The sequence below is a fragment of the Manacus candei genome, unplaced genomic scaffold (genome assembly GCF_025592945.1).
Source record: "Manacus candei isolate 608988 ecotype Guabito, Panama unplaced genomic scaffold, ASM2559294v1 h1tg000015l, whole genome shotgun sequence".
Lineage (NCBI taxonomy): Eukaryota > Metazoa > Chordata > Aves > Passeriformes > Pipridae > Manacus > Manacus candei.
In genome coordinates this window covers 22,667,714-22,682,630 of record NW_026138063.1, presented here as the reverse complement: position 1 = coordinate 22,682,630, position 14,917 = coordinate 22,667,714, and the positions used below count along the sequence as shown (strand labels likewise).

At 61.2% G+C, this 14,917-nt stretch overlaps 2 protein-coding genes and 13 non-coding genes across 15 annotated transcripts; 13 read left to right on the top strand and 2 right to left on the bottom strand.

Moving 5' to 3' along the window:
- Positions 1-112: 112 nt before the first annotated feature.
- Positions 113-231, top strand: LOC127468867 (5S ribosomal RNA). The gene has a single exon (XR_007903699.1). It is a non-coding gene; the product is annotated as a 5S ribosomal RNA (ribosomal RNA).
- A 240-nt stretch (positions 232-471) lies between these two features.
- LOC127468866 (5S ribosomal RNA) lies at positions 472-590 on the top strand. Its single transcript, XR_007903698.1, has one exon. It is a non-coding gene; the product is annotated as a 5S ribosomal RNA (ribosomal RNA).
- Positions 591-830: 240 nt separating this feature from the next.
- LOC127468865 (5S ribosomal RNA) lies at positions 831-949 on the top strand. The gene has a single exon (XR_007903697.1). It is a non-coding gene; the product is annotated as a 5S ribosomal RNA (ribosomal RNA).
- Positions 950-1,189: 240 nt separating this feature from the next.
- On the top strand, positions 1,190-1,308 carry LOC127468864 (5S ribosomal RNA). Its single transcript, XR_007903696.1, has one exon. It is a non-coding gene; the product is annotated as a 5S ribosomal RNA (ribosomal RNA).
- Positions 1,309-1,548: 240 nt separating this feature from the next.
- On the top strand, positions 1,549-1,667 carry LOC127468863 (5S ribosomal RNA). Its single transcript, XR_007903695.1, has one exon. It is a non-coding gene; the product is annotated as a 5S ribosomal RNA (ribosomal RNA).
- Positions 1,668-1,907: 240 nt separating this feature from the next.
- LOC127468862 (5S ribosomal RNA) lies at positions 1,908-2,026 on the top strand. Its single transcript, XR_007903694.1, has one exon. It is a non-coding gene; the product is annotated as a 5S ribosomal RNA (ribosomal RNA).
- A 240-nt stretch (positions 2,027-2,266) lies between these two features.
- LOC127468861 (5S ribosomal RNA) lies at positions 2,267-2,385 on the top strand. The gene has a single exon (XR_007903693.1). It is a non-coding gene; the product is annotated as a 5S ribosomal RNA (ribosomal RNA).
- A 240-nt stretch (positions 2,386-2,625) lies between these two features.
- LOC127468860 (5S ribosomal RNA) lies at positions 2,626-2,744 on the top strand. Its single transcript, XR_007903692.1, has one exon. It is a non-coding gene; the product is annotated as a 5S ribosomal RNA (ribosomal RNA).
- A 240-nt stretch (positions 2,745-2,984) lies between these two features.
- Positions 2,985-3,103, top strand: LOC127468859 (5S ribosomal RNA). The gene has a single exon (XR_007903691.1). It is a non-coding gene; the product is annotated as a 5S ribosomal RNA (ribosomal RNA).
- Positions 3,104-3,343: 240 nt separating this feature from the next.
- On the top strand, positions 3,344-3,462 carry LOC127468858 (5S ribosomal RNA). The gene has a single exon (XR_007903690.1). It is a non-coding gene; the product is annotated as a 5S ribosomal RNA (ribosomal RNA).
- A 240-nt stretch (positions 3,463-3,702) lies between these two features.
- Positions 3,703-3,821, top strand: LOC127468890 (5S ribosomal RNA). The gene has a single exon (XR_007903722.1). It is a non-coding gene; the product is annotated as a 5S ribosomal RNA (ribosomal RNA).
- A 240-nt stretch (positions 3,822-4,061) lies between these two features.
- On the top strand, positions 4,062-4,180 carry LOC127468876 (5S ribosomal RNA). The gene has a single exon (XR_007903708.1). It is a non-coding gene; the product is annotated as a 5S ribosomal RNA (ribosomal RNA).
- Positions 4,181-4,420: 240 nt separating this feature from the next.
- LOC127468889 (5S ribosomal RNA) lies at positions 4,421-4,539 on the top strand. Its single transcript, XR_007903721.1, has one exon. It is a non-coding gene; the product is annotated as a 5S ribosomal RNA (ribosomal RNA).
- A 71-nt stretch (positions 4,540-4,610) lies between these two features.
- On the bottom strand, positions 4,611-7,905 carry AIRE (autoimmune regulator). Its single transcript, XM_051781396.1, has 12 exons — positions 7,765-7,905; positions 7,492-7,666; positions 7,237-7,389; positions 7,061-7,132; positions 6,844-6,957; positions 6,607-6,731; positions 6,376-6,453; positions 5,973-6,088; positions 5,692-5,901; positions 5,507-5,603; positions 5,195-5,263; positions 4,611-5,023 (listed from the first exon to the last, which is right to left on the bottom strand). The coding sequence occupies exons 1-12, from the start codon at positions 7,903-7,905 to the stop codon at positions 4,943-4,945; spliced, it is 1,431 nt and encodes a 476-aa protein (XP_051637356.1). The 3' UTR covers positions 4,611-4,942.
- A 2,945-nt stretch (positions 7,906-10,850) lies between these two features.
- LOC127468841 (uncharacterized) lies at positions 10,851-14,884 on the bottom strand. The gene is made up of 2 exons (XM_051782487.1): positions 14,753-14,884; positions 10,851-14,305 (listed from the first exon to the last, which is right to left on the bottom strand). Exon 2 carries the CDS (start codon positions 14,272-14,274, stop codon positions 13,438-13,440), a length of 837 nt encoding a protein of 278 aa, XP_051638447.1. The 5' UTR covers positions 14,275-14,305; positions 14,753-14,884; the 3' UTR covers positions 10,851-13,437.
- Between the last annotated feature and the right edge of the window lie 33 nt (positions 14,885-14,917).

Here is a 14,917-nt window from a genome sequence, read left to right as displayed (position 1 = left end):
AGTGTCTGTGGGCCATGTCAGGCAGGTGTCTGGTCCGTGGTGACCAGTGGATTTTTGGGAGGGCGAGTGGGCGTTGTGGGTGGGCAAGAGCGGCGCTGTGGGGCTGTGGGGTGCCTACGGCCATACCACCCTGAGAACGCCCGATCTCGTCTGATCTCGGAAGCTAAGCAGGGTCGGGCCCGGTTAGTACTTGGATGGGAGACCGCCTGGGAATACCGGGTGCTGTAGGCTTTTGCCCCGTGCTGGCGGGCAGCGTGCCTTCTTTTGCCCTCGGGGCGTTTGGGGCGGGCGCTGCGGGCTGAGGGGCGCCGGGGCTGTTTTGGCGTGGCCGCTGGTGTGGGCAGGGGGGCAAGTGCTTGAGTGTCTGTGGGCCAAGGCAGGCAGGTGTCTGGTCCGTGGTGACCAGTGGATTTTTGGGAGGGCGAGTGGGCGTTGTGGGTGGGCAAGAGCGGCGCTGTGGGGCTGTGGGGTGCCTACGGCCATACCACCCTGAGAACGCCCGATCTCGTCTGATCTCGGAAGCTAAGCAGGGTCGGGCCCGGTTAGTACTTGGATGGGAGACCGCCTGGGAATACCGGGTGCTGTAGGCTTTTGCCCCGTGCTGGCGGGCAGCGTGCCTTCTTTTGCCCTCGGGGCGTTTGGGGCGGGCGCTGCGGGCTGAGGGGCGCCGGGGCTGTTTTGGCGTGGCCGCTGGTGTGGGCAGGGGGGCAAGTGCTTGAGTGTCTGTGGGCCATGTCAGGCAGGTGTCTGGTCCGTGGTGACCAGTGGATTTTTGGGAGGGCGAGTGGGCGTTGTGGGTGGGCAAGAGCGGCGCTGTGGGGCTGTGGGGTGCCTACGGCCATACCACCCTGAGAACGCCCGATCTCGTCTGATCTCGGAAGCTAAGCAGGGTCGGGCCCGGTTAGTACTTGGATGGGAGACCGCCTGGGAATACCGGGTGCTGTAGGCTTTTGCCCCGTGCTGGCGGGCAGCGTGCCTTCTTTTGCCCTCGGGGCGTTTGGGGCGGGCGCTGCGGGCTGAGGGGCGCCGGGGCTGTTTTGGCGTGGCCGCTGGTGTGGGCAGGGGGGCAAGTGCTTGAGTGTCTGTGGGCCAAGGCAGGCAGGTGTCTGGTCCGTGGTGACCAGTGGATTTTTGGGAGGGCGAGTGGGCGTTGTGGGTGGGCAAGAGCGGCGCTGTGGGGCTGTGGGGTGCCTACGGCCATACCACCCTGAGAACGCCCGATCTCGTCTGATCTCGGAAGCTAAGCAGGGTCGGGCCCGGTTAGTACTTGGATGGGAGACCGCCTGGGAATACCGGGTGCTGTAGGCTTTTGCCCCGTGCTGGCGGGCAGCGTGCCTTCTTTTGCCCTCGGGGCGTTTGGGGCGGGCGCTGCGGGCTGAGGGGCGCCGGGGCTGTTTTGGCGTGGCCGCTGGTGTGGGCAGGGGGGCAAGTGCTTGAGTGTCTGTGGGCCAAGGCAGGCAGGTGTCTGGTCCGTGGTGACCAGTGGATTTTTGGGAGGGCGAGTGGGCGTTGTGGGTGGGCAAGAGCGGCGCTGTGGGGCTGTGGGGTGCCTACGGCCATACCACCCTGAGAACGCCCGATCTCGTCTGATCTCGGAAGCTAAGCAGGGTCGGGCCCGGTTAGTACTTGGATGGGAGACCGCCTGGGAATACCGGGTGCTGTAGGCTTTTGCCCCGTGCTGGCGGGCAGCGTGCCTTCTTTTGCCCTCGGGGCGTTTGGGGCGGGCGCTGCGGGCTGAGGGGCGCCGGGGCTGTTTTGGCGTGGCCGCTGGTGTGGGCAGGGGGGCAAGTGCTTGAGTGTCTGTGGGCCAAGGCAGGCAGGTGTCTGGTCCGTGGTGACCAGTGGATTTTTGGGAGGGCGAGTGGGCGTTGTGGGTGGGCAAGAGCGGCGCTGTGGGGCTGTGGGGTGCCTACGGCCATACCACCCTGAGAACGCCCGATCTCGTCTGATCTCGGAAGCTAAGCAGGGTCGGGCCCGGTTAGTACTTGGATGGGAGACCGCCTGGGAATACCGGGTGCTGTAGGCTTTTGCCCCGTGCTGGCGGGCAGCGTGCCTTCTTTTGCCCTCGGGGCGTTTGGGGCGGGCGCTGCGGGCTGAGGGGCGCCGGGGCTGTTTTGGCGTGGCCGCTGGTGTGGGCAGGGGGGCAAGTGCTTGAGTGTCTGTGGGCCATGTCAGGCAGGTGTCTGGTCCGTGGTGACCAGTGGATTTTTGGGAGGGCGAGTGGGCGTTGTGGGTGGGCAAGAGCGGCGCTGTGGGGCTGTGGGGTGCCTACGGCCATACCACCCTGAGAACGCCCGATCTCGTCTGATCTCGGAAGCTAAGCAGGGTCGGGCCCGGTTAGTACTTGGATGGGAGACCGCCTGGGAATACCGGGTGCTGTAGGCTTTTGCCCCGTGCTGGCGGGCAGCGTGCCTTCTTTTGCCCTCGGGGCGTTTGGGGCGGGCGCTGCGGGCTGAGGGGCGCCGGGGCTGTTTTGGCGTGGCCGCTGGTGTGGGCAGGGGGGCAAGTGCTTGAGTGTCTGTGGGCCAAGGCAGGCAGGTGTCTGGTCCGTGGTGACCAGTGGATTTTTGGGAGGGCGAGTGGGCGTTGTGGGTGGGCAAGAGCGGCGCTGTGGGGCTGTGGGGTGCCTACGGCCATACCACCCTGAGAACGCCCGATCTCGTCTGATCTCGGAAGCTAAGCAGGGTCGGGCCCGGTTAGTACTTGGATGGGAGACCGCCTGGGAATACCGGGTGCTGTAGGCTTTTGCCCCGTGCTGGCGGGCAGCGTGCCTTCTTTTGCCCTCGGGGCGTTTGGGGCGGGCGCTGCGGGCTGAGGGGCGCCGGGGCTGTTTTGGCGTGGCCGCTGGTGTGGGCAGGGGGGCAAGTGCTTGAGTGTCTGTGGGCCATGTCAGGCAGGTGTCTGGTCCGTGGTGACCAGTGGATTTTTGGGAGGGCGAGTGGGCGTTGTGGGTGGGCAAGAGCGGCGCTGTGGGGCTGTGGGGTGCCTACGGCCATACCACCCTGAGAACGCCCGATCTCGTCTGATCTCGGAAGCTAAGCAGGGTCGGGCCCGGTTAGTACTTGGATGGGAGACCGCCTGGGAATACCGGGTGCTGTAGGCTTTTGCCCCGTGCTGGCGGGCAGCGTGCCTTCTTTTGCCCTCGGGGCGTTTGGGGCGGGCGCTGCGGGCTGAGGGGCGCCGGGGCTGTTTTGGCGTGGCCGCTGGTGTGGGCAGGGGGGCAAGTGCTTGAGTGTCTGTGGGCCAAGGCAGGCAGGTGTCTGGTCCGTGGTGACCAGTGGATTTTTGGGAGGGCGAGTGGGCGTTGTGGGTGGGCAAGAGCGGCGCTGTGGGGCTGTGGGGTGCCTACGGCCATACCACCCTGAGAACGCCCGATCTCGTCTGATCTCGGAAGCTAAGCAGGGTCGGGCCCGGTTAGTACTTGGATGGGAGACCGCCTGGGAATACCGGGTGCTGTAGGCTTTTGCCCCGTGCTGGCGGGCAGCGTGCCTTCTTTTGCCCTCGGGGCGTTTGGGGCGGGCGCTGCGGGCTGAGGGGCGCCGGGGCTGTTTTGGCGTGGCCGCTGGTGTGGGCAGGGGGGCAAGTGCTTGAGTGTCTGTGGGCCAAGGCAGGCAGGTGTCTGGTCCGTGGTGACCAGTGGATTTTTGGGAGGGCGAGTGGGCGTTGTGGGTGGGCAAGAGCGGCGCTGTGGGGCTGTGGGGTGCCTACGGCCATACCACCCTGAGAACGCCCGATCTCGTCTGATCTCGGAAGCTAAGCAGGGTCGGGCCCGGTTAGTACTTGGATGGGAGACCGCCTGGGAATACCGGGTGCTGTAGGCTTTTGCCCCGTGCTGGCGGGCAGCGTGCCTTCTTTTGCCCTCGGGGCGTTTGGGGCGGGCGCTGCGGGCTGAGGGGCGCCGGGGCTGTTTTGGCGTGGCCGCTGGTGTGGGCAGGGGGGCAAGTGCTTGAGTGTCTGTGGGCCAAGGCAGGCAGGTGTCTGGTCCGTGGTGACCAGTGGATTTTTGGGAGGGCGAGTGGGCGTTGTGGGTGGGCAAGAGCGGCGCTGTGGGGCTGTGGGGTGCCTACGGCCATACCACCCTGAGAACGCCCGATCTCGTCTGATCTCGGAAGCTAAGCAGGGTCGGGCCCGGTTAGTACTTGGATGGGAGACCGCCTGGGAATACCGGGTGCTGTTGGCTTTTGCCCCGTGCTGGCGGGCAGCGTGCCTTCTTTTGCCCTCGGGGCGTTTGGGGCGGGCGCTGCGGGCTGAGGGGCGCCGGGGCTGTTTTGGCGTGGCCGCTGGTGTGGGCAGGGGGGCAAGTGCTTGAGTGTCTGTGGGCCATGTCAGGCAGGTGTCTGGTCCGTGGTGACCAGTGGATTTTTGGGAGGGCGAGTGGGTGTTGTGGGTGGGCAAGAGCGGCACTGTGGGGCTGTGGGGTGCCTACGGCCATACCACCCTGAGAACGCCCGATCTCGTCTGATCTCGGAAGCTAAGCAGGGTCGGGCCCGGTTAGTACTTGGATGGGAGACCGCCTGGGAATACCGGGTGCTGTAGGCTTTTGCCTGCCTTTTTTTTATGCCTAGTTTTATTCAGTCTTTACTGCCTTGCCTTTGCTTTTTTTTTATACCTATTAGTGATGTTTACCAATACTTTCTTTGGAAATTTAGTCTCTTTTTGCTTATATTTTAGATTTTTTTTCCTATTCTATTATACTTTCTTGATTTTGTTTTTCATATAGTTTTGGCCATTTATGCTTTGCCTGTGCTCTGTTGAGCTTCGTTGGCTGTGATGTGTTGTTTGCCAGTGTCCGAGTGCTTTGGGTTGTGCTGTGAGGCTCTGTTATTTATGCTGTCTGGTTTCTGAAGCTGCCGTGATGCCTGTGTACCTCCTGTGGCACATTTGCCCCAGGGGCTGCTTCTGCCCTCCTGTGATGTCGGTGGTGCCACCGGGATAGTGTGCACTAGGCGAGGAGCCCGTGTGTGTCTGCCAGGGGCCGTGCCATGCTCTGGAATGCCCACTGCAAGATCCCATCCCACGTGCCCTGTGGGACAGCCCCGGGGGTTTATTTTTGCTTTCCATCCCACGTCCTGCCCCCTTGGGGTCTCCAGGCACACCCTCCCTGACCAACAGCCCACTGCTACCCTGTGGGTCACACTTAAGACACAGTCCCCTTTAGATGGACTCTGCCTGTTGGTGTCCCACAGAGTCTTACCTCACCCAGGAGCGCATCGAGCTCATCCCGGCTCAGCACAGGGTCACTGCTGAGGGCTCCTTCCTCTGCCTGTGGGAGGAGAGATGTCCTGCCCCTGCCTGCCCTCAGCTCGCACTCCTTTTGGTCAGGGTTAGTAACCAGGTTCAGTCCCTCACCTGGTGCAGCCTCAGCTCATGTTTCCAGAGCACAGCTTCACTAACTTGCCTCCACCTAGTGTTGGCCTGTCCCTGTCCCAGCCTGAAGCACCATTCCTCCCCCTCACCGCTCCCTGTACCCGCTCTCCCAGCGCTCCCTGGCTCGAGTTGTACTGACCTTGGCTGCCTGGGCCGGTTGGTCACCAGCTGCTGTGGTGGTGTCCAGGCTGCCCGTGTCCGGGGTGCGTGCGCAGGATGTGCAGAGCAGCAGCCCCCTACACCCTCCGGGGTGACACAGACTGTCAGGGCAGACCCCTCCGGGGGGGGAATTAAGGCTGGGATGTGGGGGTGATGGGGGCTCACCTGGGCTCTGCACTGGGAGCGGGACAGTGTTGGGGGGTGGGGATCCGGGTGAAGCAGCGGCTACAGACACTCCCATCAGCTCCACCCAGCCGGGTGTCACATCCCTCCTCCCCGGCGGTCTCGGGGGGTCGCTGCACAGCCACATCTGCCTCCAGCAGCTGCCCCGGCTCAGCCACACTCGTCACACAGGAGCCACATCGCCATGTCCCACTGCACAGTCGGAGAGGGCAGTGAGAGACAGCAAGGGTGCTCTGGGGTCCCCATGGCACCCTGGGACTCACCTGGGGACGCGGGGCAGCGGGGGCACCAGGCAGGTGAGGTGGAAGGCCCTGGGGCAGCCGTCACAGCAGATCAGCTCACCGCCGTCACCGCAGGCTGCACACTCGTCCTCATTCTCCTGCCCCGGGGGAGTGGGCAGGAGGTCACCACCACCCACCAGGCTGAAACCGTGGCTGTGGTAGTGTCTGTCGTCCCCCTCACCCTCTCCCCCTGTATCACTCACCCTGCACCAAACACACCAACCCCTTCAGGGTGTGAATTGCCTGTCTCTTGGGCGTTGTAACCTGGTGAGCCCCCCAGTAGTTGATCCCTGGATTTCCTGTGCTAGGCCAGGCCAGTGGACATGCCAGGGACACCCAAACAGTTCCTCTCGGGGGTGCAGTGGGTGTCACACCCAGGGCTCACCTGGAGGGGCACAGGCTGCTGACTGTACATGGTGGGCACTGGCAACTGGCCCTGGGGGTGCAGCTGGGGTTCCCTGTTCTACGGGTGAGAAAAGAAAAGGGTTGGAAAGGCAGTGCTGGCACAGGGAGACACTCCCAGGCCATGGCCATGATGCCATGCAAGGACAACCCCCTGCCACAGCCCTGGCAGCTGCACAAGGGAGGTTGAAAACAGGTGGGTGGGCATCTGTACATTTTGGGATGCTTTGGGCTGGGCAGGGGGCTTCAGGCTGTGGCTTCTGCTCCTGGCCCCCAGCTCGTCGCGGGCAGCCTGGGTGTATGGCTCATTCCCAGCTCTGCTGCCTGTCCTGGAGCTGCCTGCAAGAGGGGCCAGAGGCAGCTCCAGCTTCCTCTCATGTATAAGGGTGGCTCCTGAATTTGGGAGCTTAACTGGACAGGAGGTGGCTGGGCTGAGCTGGGCTGCACCTACCTGGCTCCAGCACGTGTTTGATGAGGATGCCCTCGATGGCCCCACGGCTGATGGGCACCTCACCACCCGCCACAGCCACTGCTCTCTGCACTGAGGCAGCCACTGCCTGGAGGGCTGCGGTTGAGGGGGGCTCAGTGGGGTGAGCAGCCCCTTTGCCCATGGCTGTGGGCAAACAGGGGGCACAGGCAGATGCTGCCCTGGGGAGGTTGGCACTCACCGCCGGCACGAGGGGTGCGGGGGGTATCTGCGCCCTCCGGCTTCTTCACAGTCTTTGCCTTTGCCAGGGGCCCTGCAGCGTTATGAGGGTGGGTGTCAGGGGTCACAACACCCCGCTACACCTCGGGCACCCCCCAGCACCCCAGCCCATCTCCATCCCACTCGGGGTCTCCATACCAGGACTGGTGGTGTGCCGTGGGGAGGGCTGTGCTGCCCGGGCCTTGTCCCGCTCCTCAGGGGCTTTCCTCTTGCCTTGGGGTCTGTGTGGGGCCGGTGCCGTGGGGCTGGGGGACAGACGCCTGCCACGGCGCTGCCGACCCAGCTCCGCCTCTGAAACAGGGACAGGGCCTGGGACAGGCGCGGCCAGCCCGGGGTGCCACCCCTGCCCACTGGCAGGACCCGGGATGCTCGTCCCTCCTGACCCCCCAGTACCTCTGGGGAAGGCGCCGCGGACGGGCCGGAGCCGGGCGTAGCGCTCCAGGTTATAGTCCTTGAAGAGCACGGCCCAGAAGTCGCGCAGGGCGGCGGCGTCGCGGCCCAGCAGCCAGGTGAGCAGTGCATGGAAAGCGCGCTGGGAGCCCTCCCGCTCCGCCCGGCTCAGCGTCTCCTGCCAGTGCCACCACGGCCCGCTGGCACGCGTCCCGGCGCTGCCAGCCGGTCCCGGCCCCCACGGCATGCCCGTCTCCTCCCGCCCCGCCGCCTCACCTTGAAGATATGCTCGGGCACCACGTCGTGGTCAGCCAGGCCGTGCAGCAGCGGGAACACGTCGTCCACGGCCATGGCGATCTCGGTGCGGTGCAGCTTCAGCAGGCGCCGCAGGTCCCCGTCGCCCCCCGGCCCTGCCATGCCGAGGGGAGGCTGCCGGAGGAGCCCCGCGGCCGCCCCGCCGCTCCCCTTTAATACAGCTCGGCTGCGGACGGCACAAACCTCCCCGGGCTCCCGCGGCCGCACTCATTTCTGTACGAGGCCGGTAACCTGAGCCGTCCCTCCCGCTGCGCTGGCCCCGAGGCGCGGCCGGGCCTGTCCCTGTGTCCCCTGTGCCCCCCAGGCGCGGGTTGGGGTCAGGCTGCTCCCAGCGCTGGGCACCCACAGCCGGCGTGAGGGCGGCTCAGCTTTGCCCCGCAAGGACCACCCGGGGGGGCCGCGGAGAGGGGGTCCCACCTCTCTCGTCCCTGTGGTCAGCCAGGCGTCTCCCAAAATTTCTGGACTTTCCACAGCACCTGCTTCTCTCATCCAGAAACTGCAGGAGCATGTGGGAAGTAACGGCCCAACAGAAGGGATGTGATACAACAAAAGATAGTCAGGTCTTTGAGTTTGTCCTCCCCCCATACCCTCCCTTCCCTTCCCACCATCTCTGAAGGGCAATGTGGTTTGTCCCAAGATAGGAACACCCTGAGGGTACTGCAGGAGGAACCGTCAGCCGTGCTTTCATAATTAATGCGTTCCAGAGAGGGGGAGCCGAGATGGGAGTGATTTTGGTGCACGTCGGCTGCAAAAGGATGTAAAATGCTGCTGGAGGCTGGGCCAACTGGTCTCCTGAGGTTGTAGGCAGCTTCTGTGGGGCAGCAGGAAGCAGTGACTCACAAAGAAACTCCACAAAAGGTTGTTGGGGTACCGTTCAAGCAAACAGGCTGCCAGAGCCATGGCAGTGCCATGAGCGAGCCCAGGGAATACCTGGGCAGGTGCTGCCTGCAGTTCTGTCCTCACCCCCTTCCCAAAACTGGGCAATAAAGTGATTTCGCTGGACATATGCAGCTGTAAAAAACTTGGAGCCAGCGGGAAACTGGGTCCTTGAAAGCATATGGCATAGGGAAGTCTGAGGGCCTGGCTGCTCTGTACCAGGTGGCCAGCAAAGAAAAAGCTCCTACCCCAATTCCCAAACGTTTGGATTTCCCCAGGATCAATTTCCAGCCTCCCTCCCTCTGGAGATGTGTCCCTGCTGCCCAGCGGGCTCTGCCAGGGCTGCTGTGGCTGCGCAGAGCTGTCCCCACCCCAGCTGGCTCCTGCTGTACAGCACAGCCCAACCTCAGCGGGACCAGAGAGTGTGTGAGAGGGGACTCTGTGGGGCAGGGCCAGGCAATATGGGGAGGAACTTGGATTAGTAGTCTTAAGAGATGGGAGCAGTATGTGCTGGCTCCAAAGCCGTGCCAGGAGGAAGCATCTGCTGTCCAGAAACTCGGGAAGAATAACAAGACAACACCCTCCGTGAGAGCAGGAAATACCCTCGAGCATGTCTGGTTAATGAATTAACACGTTTGCTCTGGAAATGCTCGCTGCAGCTCCTTCCAGCATTCAGGGGGACTCTTCATGGAGGCAGCAGGAACAGTGGGATGAGGGTCAGGCAGGTGTCGTGCTGGGTTCCTGTGCCCCATGCTGGGATTTTGGTGCCCAGCTCTGCCGTGGTGGGGGCAGCTTCACCACTGCCTGTGCCTTGTGTCTCTCCTCCAGGGGACAAAGTGTGGGTGTTAGGTGAAGCAGGAGGTTCATCTCCCCTCCTGGAGCTCCCCTGGAGCTCAGCCACAGGTGCTGAGCACAAGCACAGTCATGACACAGCTTCACGTGTCTGCTCCACCCTTTCTGGGAATACTTTTTTCCCTGGAGTGCCACAATTTGTCCCTGTCCCCCTGTGTTAAGCTGTCTGGCAGTTCTAGGACAGGGCTCTGGCGCTTCCCCCTCCCTGTACCCATCCACCTCCTTGGTGAGCAGGCACTGCCCAACACACTGTGAGCCGTGTGCCCACAGTGCTGGGCCTGGACTTGTTTAAATTCCAGCTTTGTGACTCTTTCTGTGCTGAGTCACAGGCATTGTTTTCCACATCCAGCCTGCTCAGTAGTGCCGTGATTTGCATTTTGGGTTGTTTTTTTCGGTTCCTTCCCCTTTCTGAGCCGGGCAGGAGGCAGAGCAGTGGCTGCTGTGTGCCATGTGAAGTGGCACATCCGTGCTGGGAGATCAGCCGGGGATTTCTGTGCGACCTCGCTTAGGGCTGGCCTGGGCAGCTCTAAGGAACTTGCAAGGGCTGTGAAAAGGCAGCTTTTCCTTGCAGAGGGGTGTAAAACCTCCCTGGGGTTGGCACGTGCCCAGCCTGGCTGCCAGGGCCCCAGGCTGGGGTGCAGGGGTTTCAGGGTGTCCTCTCCTTTCTACTGCTCCCCTTGCAGAAAGGTTCAGGGTGCGAAGGTTGAAGATATTTCTCCTCAAATGCCCGGTTAAATTAGTGACTCAGCGTCCAGCAAAAGTGTCCATACCCCTGGGATGCACTTGGTTCCCTCCTGCAAGAGCCGTTGAAGCAAACATGCCCTTTCCAGCATTTCCTCTTTTACCACTTCCCTTCCTCGCTGAGGGTCTGTGGCGCAAACCACAGCCCTGTGTGTCTGTTGGACAGCCCAGCCCTTCACTCATCTCCCACACCAAACCCCTGAGCCACGACAGAACAGGCAGCAGTGGGACACCCATGTGTGGGACACCCACGTGTGGGACACCCACGTGTGGGACACCCACGTGTGGGACCAGGCCTTTGTGTCCAATTCCCATCCCACACCTGAGGCACCAAGAGCCCACATGAAATGCTGCAAACACATGCAGAGGTTTCATCCCTCCCCCTCTTCACCTTGGGCTGCTCCAGGCTAGATTCCCATTTCCAGCAGCTTCCCTACTGCTGCCCCACACAGTCCCCCTGCACACACCACAGCTGCTCCTGCAGGGCCCATGAGGGAGAGCTGAAGCAGAGAAGATTTATTTTAGCTTCAGTTTCCTCTTTCCTCCCCCTTTAGAAAGAAGAAACAAAAGCCCAGAGGTATGTTATATTAATTTATTTGGGACACACCAAAAAGGAAAGTCAACAACTGTTAACGTACAAAAGTACAGAATCCTGGGACAAGATTTGCTGTCCTGATTAAAAAGGCACCATGGTCCCAAAGAAGAGTAATCAGAATACATGATTTAGAAATTTCCCCCCTGTTGCAGCAGAAACAGAGCCAGGCTTTGGCTCTATCCACAGTCAAACTCAGTTAAAAAAGCCCCAAATATGATTTCAATGGATACACACTGCTCAGCCTGTACAGGATGGCATGAAGAGAATCCCAGCCTAGAAGATGGTCGGCCTTGTTTTTGCTTCTTTTTATTTTTTGAAACAGTGAAGGTGGCAAATCACTAAGTAGGCAACGAGGAAGGCAGCAGATTGCTGACACCTTCGGCTCGACTTTCTGTCAGACACGTCAGTTCAACTGAGACCAGCAGGCTGAGTGTGGGGCTTCTGAATGAAATGTAATTCCCTGTGGTAAACAGGAAGTCAGATTTGACAACCTTAAATTCCCTGAATCCCTGAAAATCATAAAGCACTATACAGCTGTGTTCCGTATCCGAGCCAACCCCGGTGGATTTGCTTTACACACAAGCATTTATACTGTCAGCTATATCTGTAATACAAGGGGGGTTACAGCAGTTATTAAAACACTTCTACTTCGGCGAGGTCCGAGCTTGGCTATATTCCCTGCTGAAACAGAGCTGCTGGTGTAGAGGCCCAGTGAGAGGCTCAAGTCCAGCACTTCAGGGCTGGAAGGCAAATAGTTTAAACGTGACATAATTTGCACGGGGAAGTCAGTGAAGCACATCAGAGGAGAGAGGGAGGCTGCAAGTGTCAGGCAGCGGAGGCTGGGGGTGCTGCAATCAAACCTGTAACTCTAGAGTGATGTGAATACACGGCACTTCACGTCCTGGAGCATCTTCCCATGGAGAGCTGCTCAGACACAGAGCCAGGCCCTGGCCCTGCCTGAGGAGCCAGGGCCCGAGGAGGAACTGCAGCGCTCGGGACACGGGGCCTGCTGGGGCAGCACAGCCAGGGCTGCCAGCCCAGCCCTGCCCACGGCCCCAGAGCTGCTCTGTGTTCCCTTCCTCCTCTGGCACGGGACTTTAAAGCAGTCTGAGCACTGATTCATCAAAAGGAAAGGAACTGTCAAAATTATTTGTACATGCATTTATTGTTAAAGGGAGCAAAAGCCAAAGAATGAAAGAGCACGAGTTAATGTCAGTAAATGATGTGCAGGACGGAGAGGAAAGAAATGGGGAAAAGCTGAGATACTGGAGTGGGGAAACCAACATTCACACTGGAAGGTAAATTTTAAAACCAGGCAAGTTTGCGCTTTTTCTACCAAAGATCTTTTGTGGACAAATAGAGACTTGGGGGTTTTCCATTTTCAGTGTGGTCTGGCAAGGTTTGGGAACCTCACCAGAGAGATCTCCAGCACTGGGTTTCACTGGAAGTTCAAGTCTCTCATCTTTAAAAACCAGTAAAGCAACTCTAACTAAAAAAGTCACAGACACGTCACTGCTCAGGATGTACGTGGGCAAGAGGGTCACGCTTTGTTCAAACAATCTCTGGGTGGAAAACTACTATCTCCCCACTGCTGGTCTGCATGACCTTGAGGGTGGAAAAGCAAGCCCAGATCCGGGTGCCTGCTGCTGAGAACAGCACAGCTACCCACACCTGGGAAGGCTTTTTCTTCCCTACATCCTAAAAAGGTAGGATAATAGTTTATAAAATTACTCTCATCTTAAAACTAAATAATGCAATTTGTATTTCCCCCCTATGTTACCCCCCTCCCCCCGAAGATAAAACATTACCACTTCATTTAGGATTCACACCCCAGATGCTATATTAGGGACTTCATGATAAAACTCATCCAGTTACAGGAAGGTTTATCCTGATCAAGGAAACGTCATCAAAATAGAATCTAGAATAAAACATTCAGAACCACCAATGCTTTTACAGCCAAAGCACTCCACTGTCTCCTGATCTCTCCCCCCACCTTGAGCAGGAGAGCACTGCCCTCCCAAAAGCGCAGTGTGCCTCTCTAGGGCTGGGTGACACATGCTCCAAACCCACTTCCTTCCTTGCAGGAACACCGCCTCCTGTGGGAAGGGCCGAGTCCCTTTGGCCCTGCTGCAGCCGACGGGGGCCAGGGCTCCTCAGCGCGTGGATTCTCTGGGAGCAGCAAGTCCAAGCTATTACCCTGCAGCAAATCCCAGTCCTGGCTTGTACTGTTAGGCCACCACTGGCTCAGAAATGCTGAGAGACTTCCAAACTCCACGGATGCAGACAGGACCTTGGAATAAGAGGCTTACACGCTACGTAACCTTGGATCATCGGCCACGTTTGAGCCTCGGCATCGCTGGCCGCTAACAGCTCATCCTTCCAAATCCACATGGTTTAGTCCTTGCTGCAGTCGGCATCATCCCAGCCCTCTTCCCTGGAGGCAGGATGCTCCTGAGCTCTGGCTTGGGGATCCACAACAATCACTTCCAGTGGGTGGTGGGGTTTCAAACTTGCCTCCGGTGTGCATTGCCCCTGGCACTCCAGCAGCCGTGCCCAGCCCGCGGCGGGCGCTAGCAGTTCTTCACCTTCTCCACAGTCTCGTAGAAGCCAGGCCTGACCCTGCGGATGCTCATCCGTATGTGCTCGCCCTCCAGGGGCGCGGTGGTGCCGGCGGTGCAGCGGCGCTTGCGCCGGCCCCGCAGCGAGAAGGCCGGGGCGCCGCCGTTCTCCTCCTCCGCGGGGTACGACTCGTCCACGCTCGTGCCTTCGTCCGACTGCTCCTCGCCCCGGTCCCTCGCCTTCGCCTTCCTCCCCTCCTTCTCCTCCCTGGCGAGCTTCCTGAAGTGCTCCAGACACTGGATCTTCTGCCTCCTCTCCATCATCTTCAGCTCCTGCTTCTCTGTGAAATCTTCGTAGTACATCTTTCTCTCGCTCCTCTGGTCTTCCAGAAACTTCCACTCGATGCTGGTCATTTTTATCCCACTGTACTCCTCCAGTTTATCCCTCATTTGTGTGTCTGTGCAGAACACATCAAAGAGCTTCTCCGAGCTCTCGTTGAATTTGTCGGCCCGATCGGAGAACTTCTGGTTCTGTCTTTGCTTCCTGGTCTGGTACAACCTGGTGAACTCCTCGTACATTTTGAGGATGAGTTTCTTTATGTTCTGCGTGGCGATGGTGTGCAGGTTGCAGACCAGCCAGTGCTCCTGCAGGTGCTCTGCCAGCAGCTGTGCCGCGTCCTCCTTGGAGCGCTGGGCCTGGCCGGCCCTCTTGGGCTGCAGCAGGTACAGCATGTTCTGCACCACATCCTTCCTGGTGGGCAGCACCCCCTGCGCGAAGCCCGACGACTCCACGTACTCCACAGTGCCCAGAGTCTTGCGTACCCGCACCTCGGTGTCCAGTGATTCCATCCCTGCTCAAGTGCGAGGGCTACCACAGGACCTGGGGGATGAGCGAGAGGAGAGGGGTGTCAGGGGAGCCGTGTTCCCGCACAGGCCCCCGGTGAGAGCGGGGCTCTGGGCCCCGTGCGGCCGGAGCGCCGGCCCGGCCCCTGCCCGGCTCTGCGGGCGGGCCGATCGCTCCCCGGAGCGGCTCCGAGCCTAATACGGAGCGTGAGCCGACAGCCGGCGGTGCCGCGCCCCGCGCCGGGTTGGGAATCCCGGCAACCAGGGGGAGAGCGGGCCCGGCCCGGCCCGGCCCGGCAGCGCCCGAGTCCCCGCTCAGCCCCGGCCCGGCCCGCACCCACGCGGCGCGGCCGCCCCGGGCACAGCCCCGCGCAGGTCCCGCCGGCCCGGGCGGGGTGTCGGGGCCCGCGGTGCCGAGTCATGGCCCCGGTGCTGAGTCACAGTCACGGCCCTGGCCCCGCTCCCGCCCCCCCCCCGCGCTCACCGACACCGCGCGCGGGGCCGCGCGGGGCCTGTGCGGAGCGCGCGGGGCCGGGCCTGGCCGAGCCGCCGCCATCTTGGACTGGGGCAGCGCCGCCACTTCCGCCCCCTCCGTAACCGCCCCCCGCGCGCCGGAACCGCCCCCCGCGCGCCGGAATCGCGCGCACCT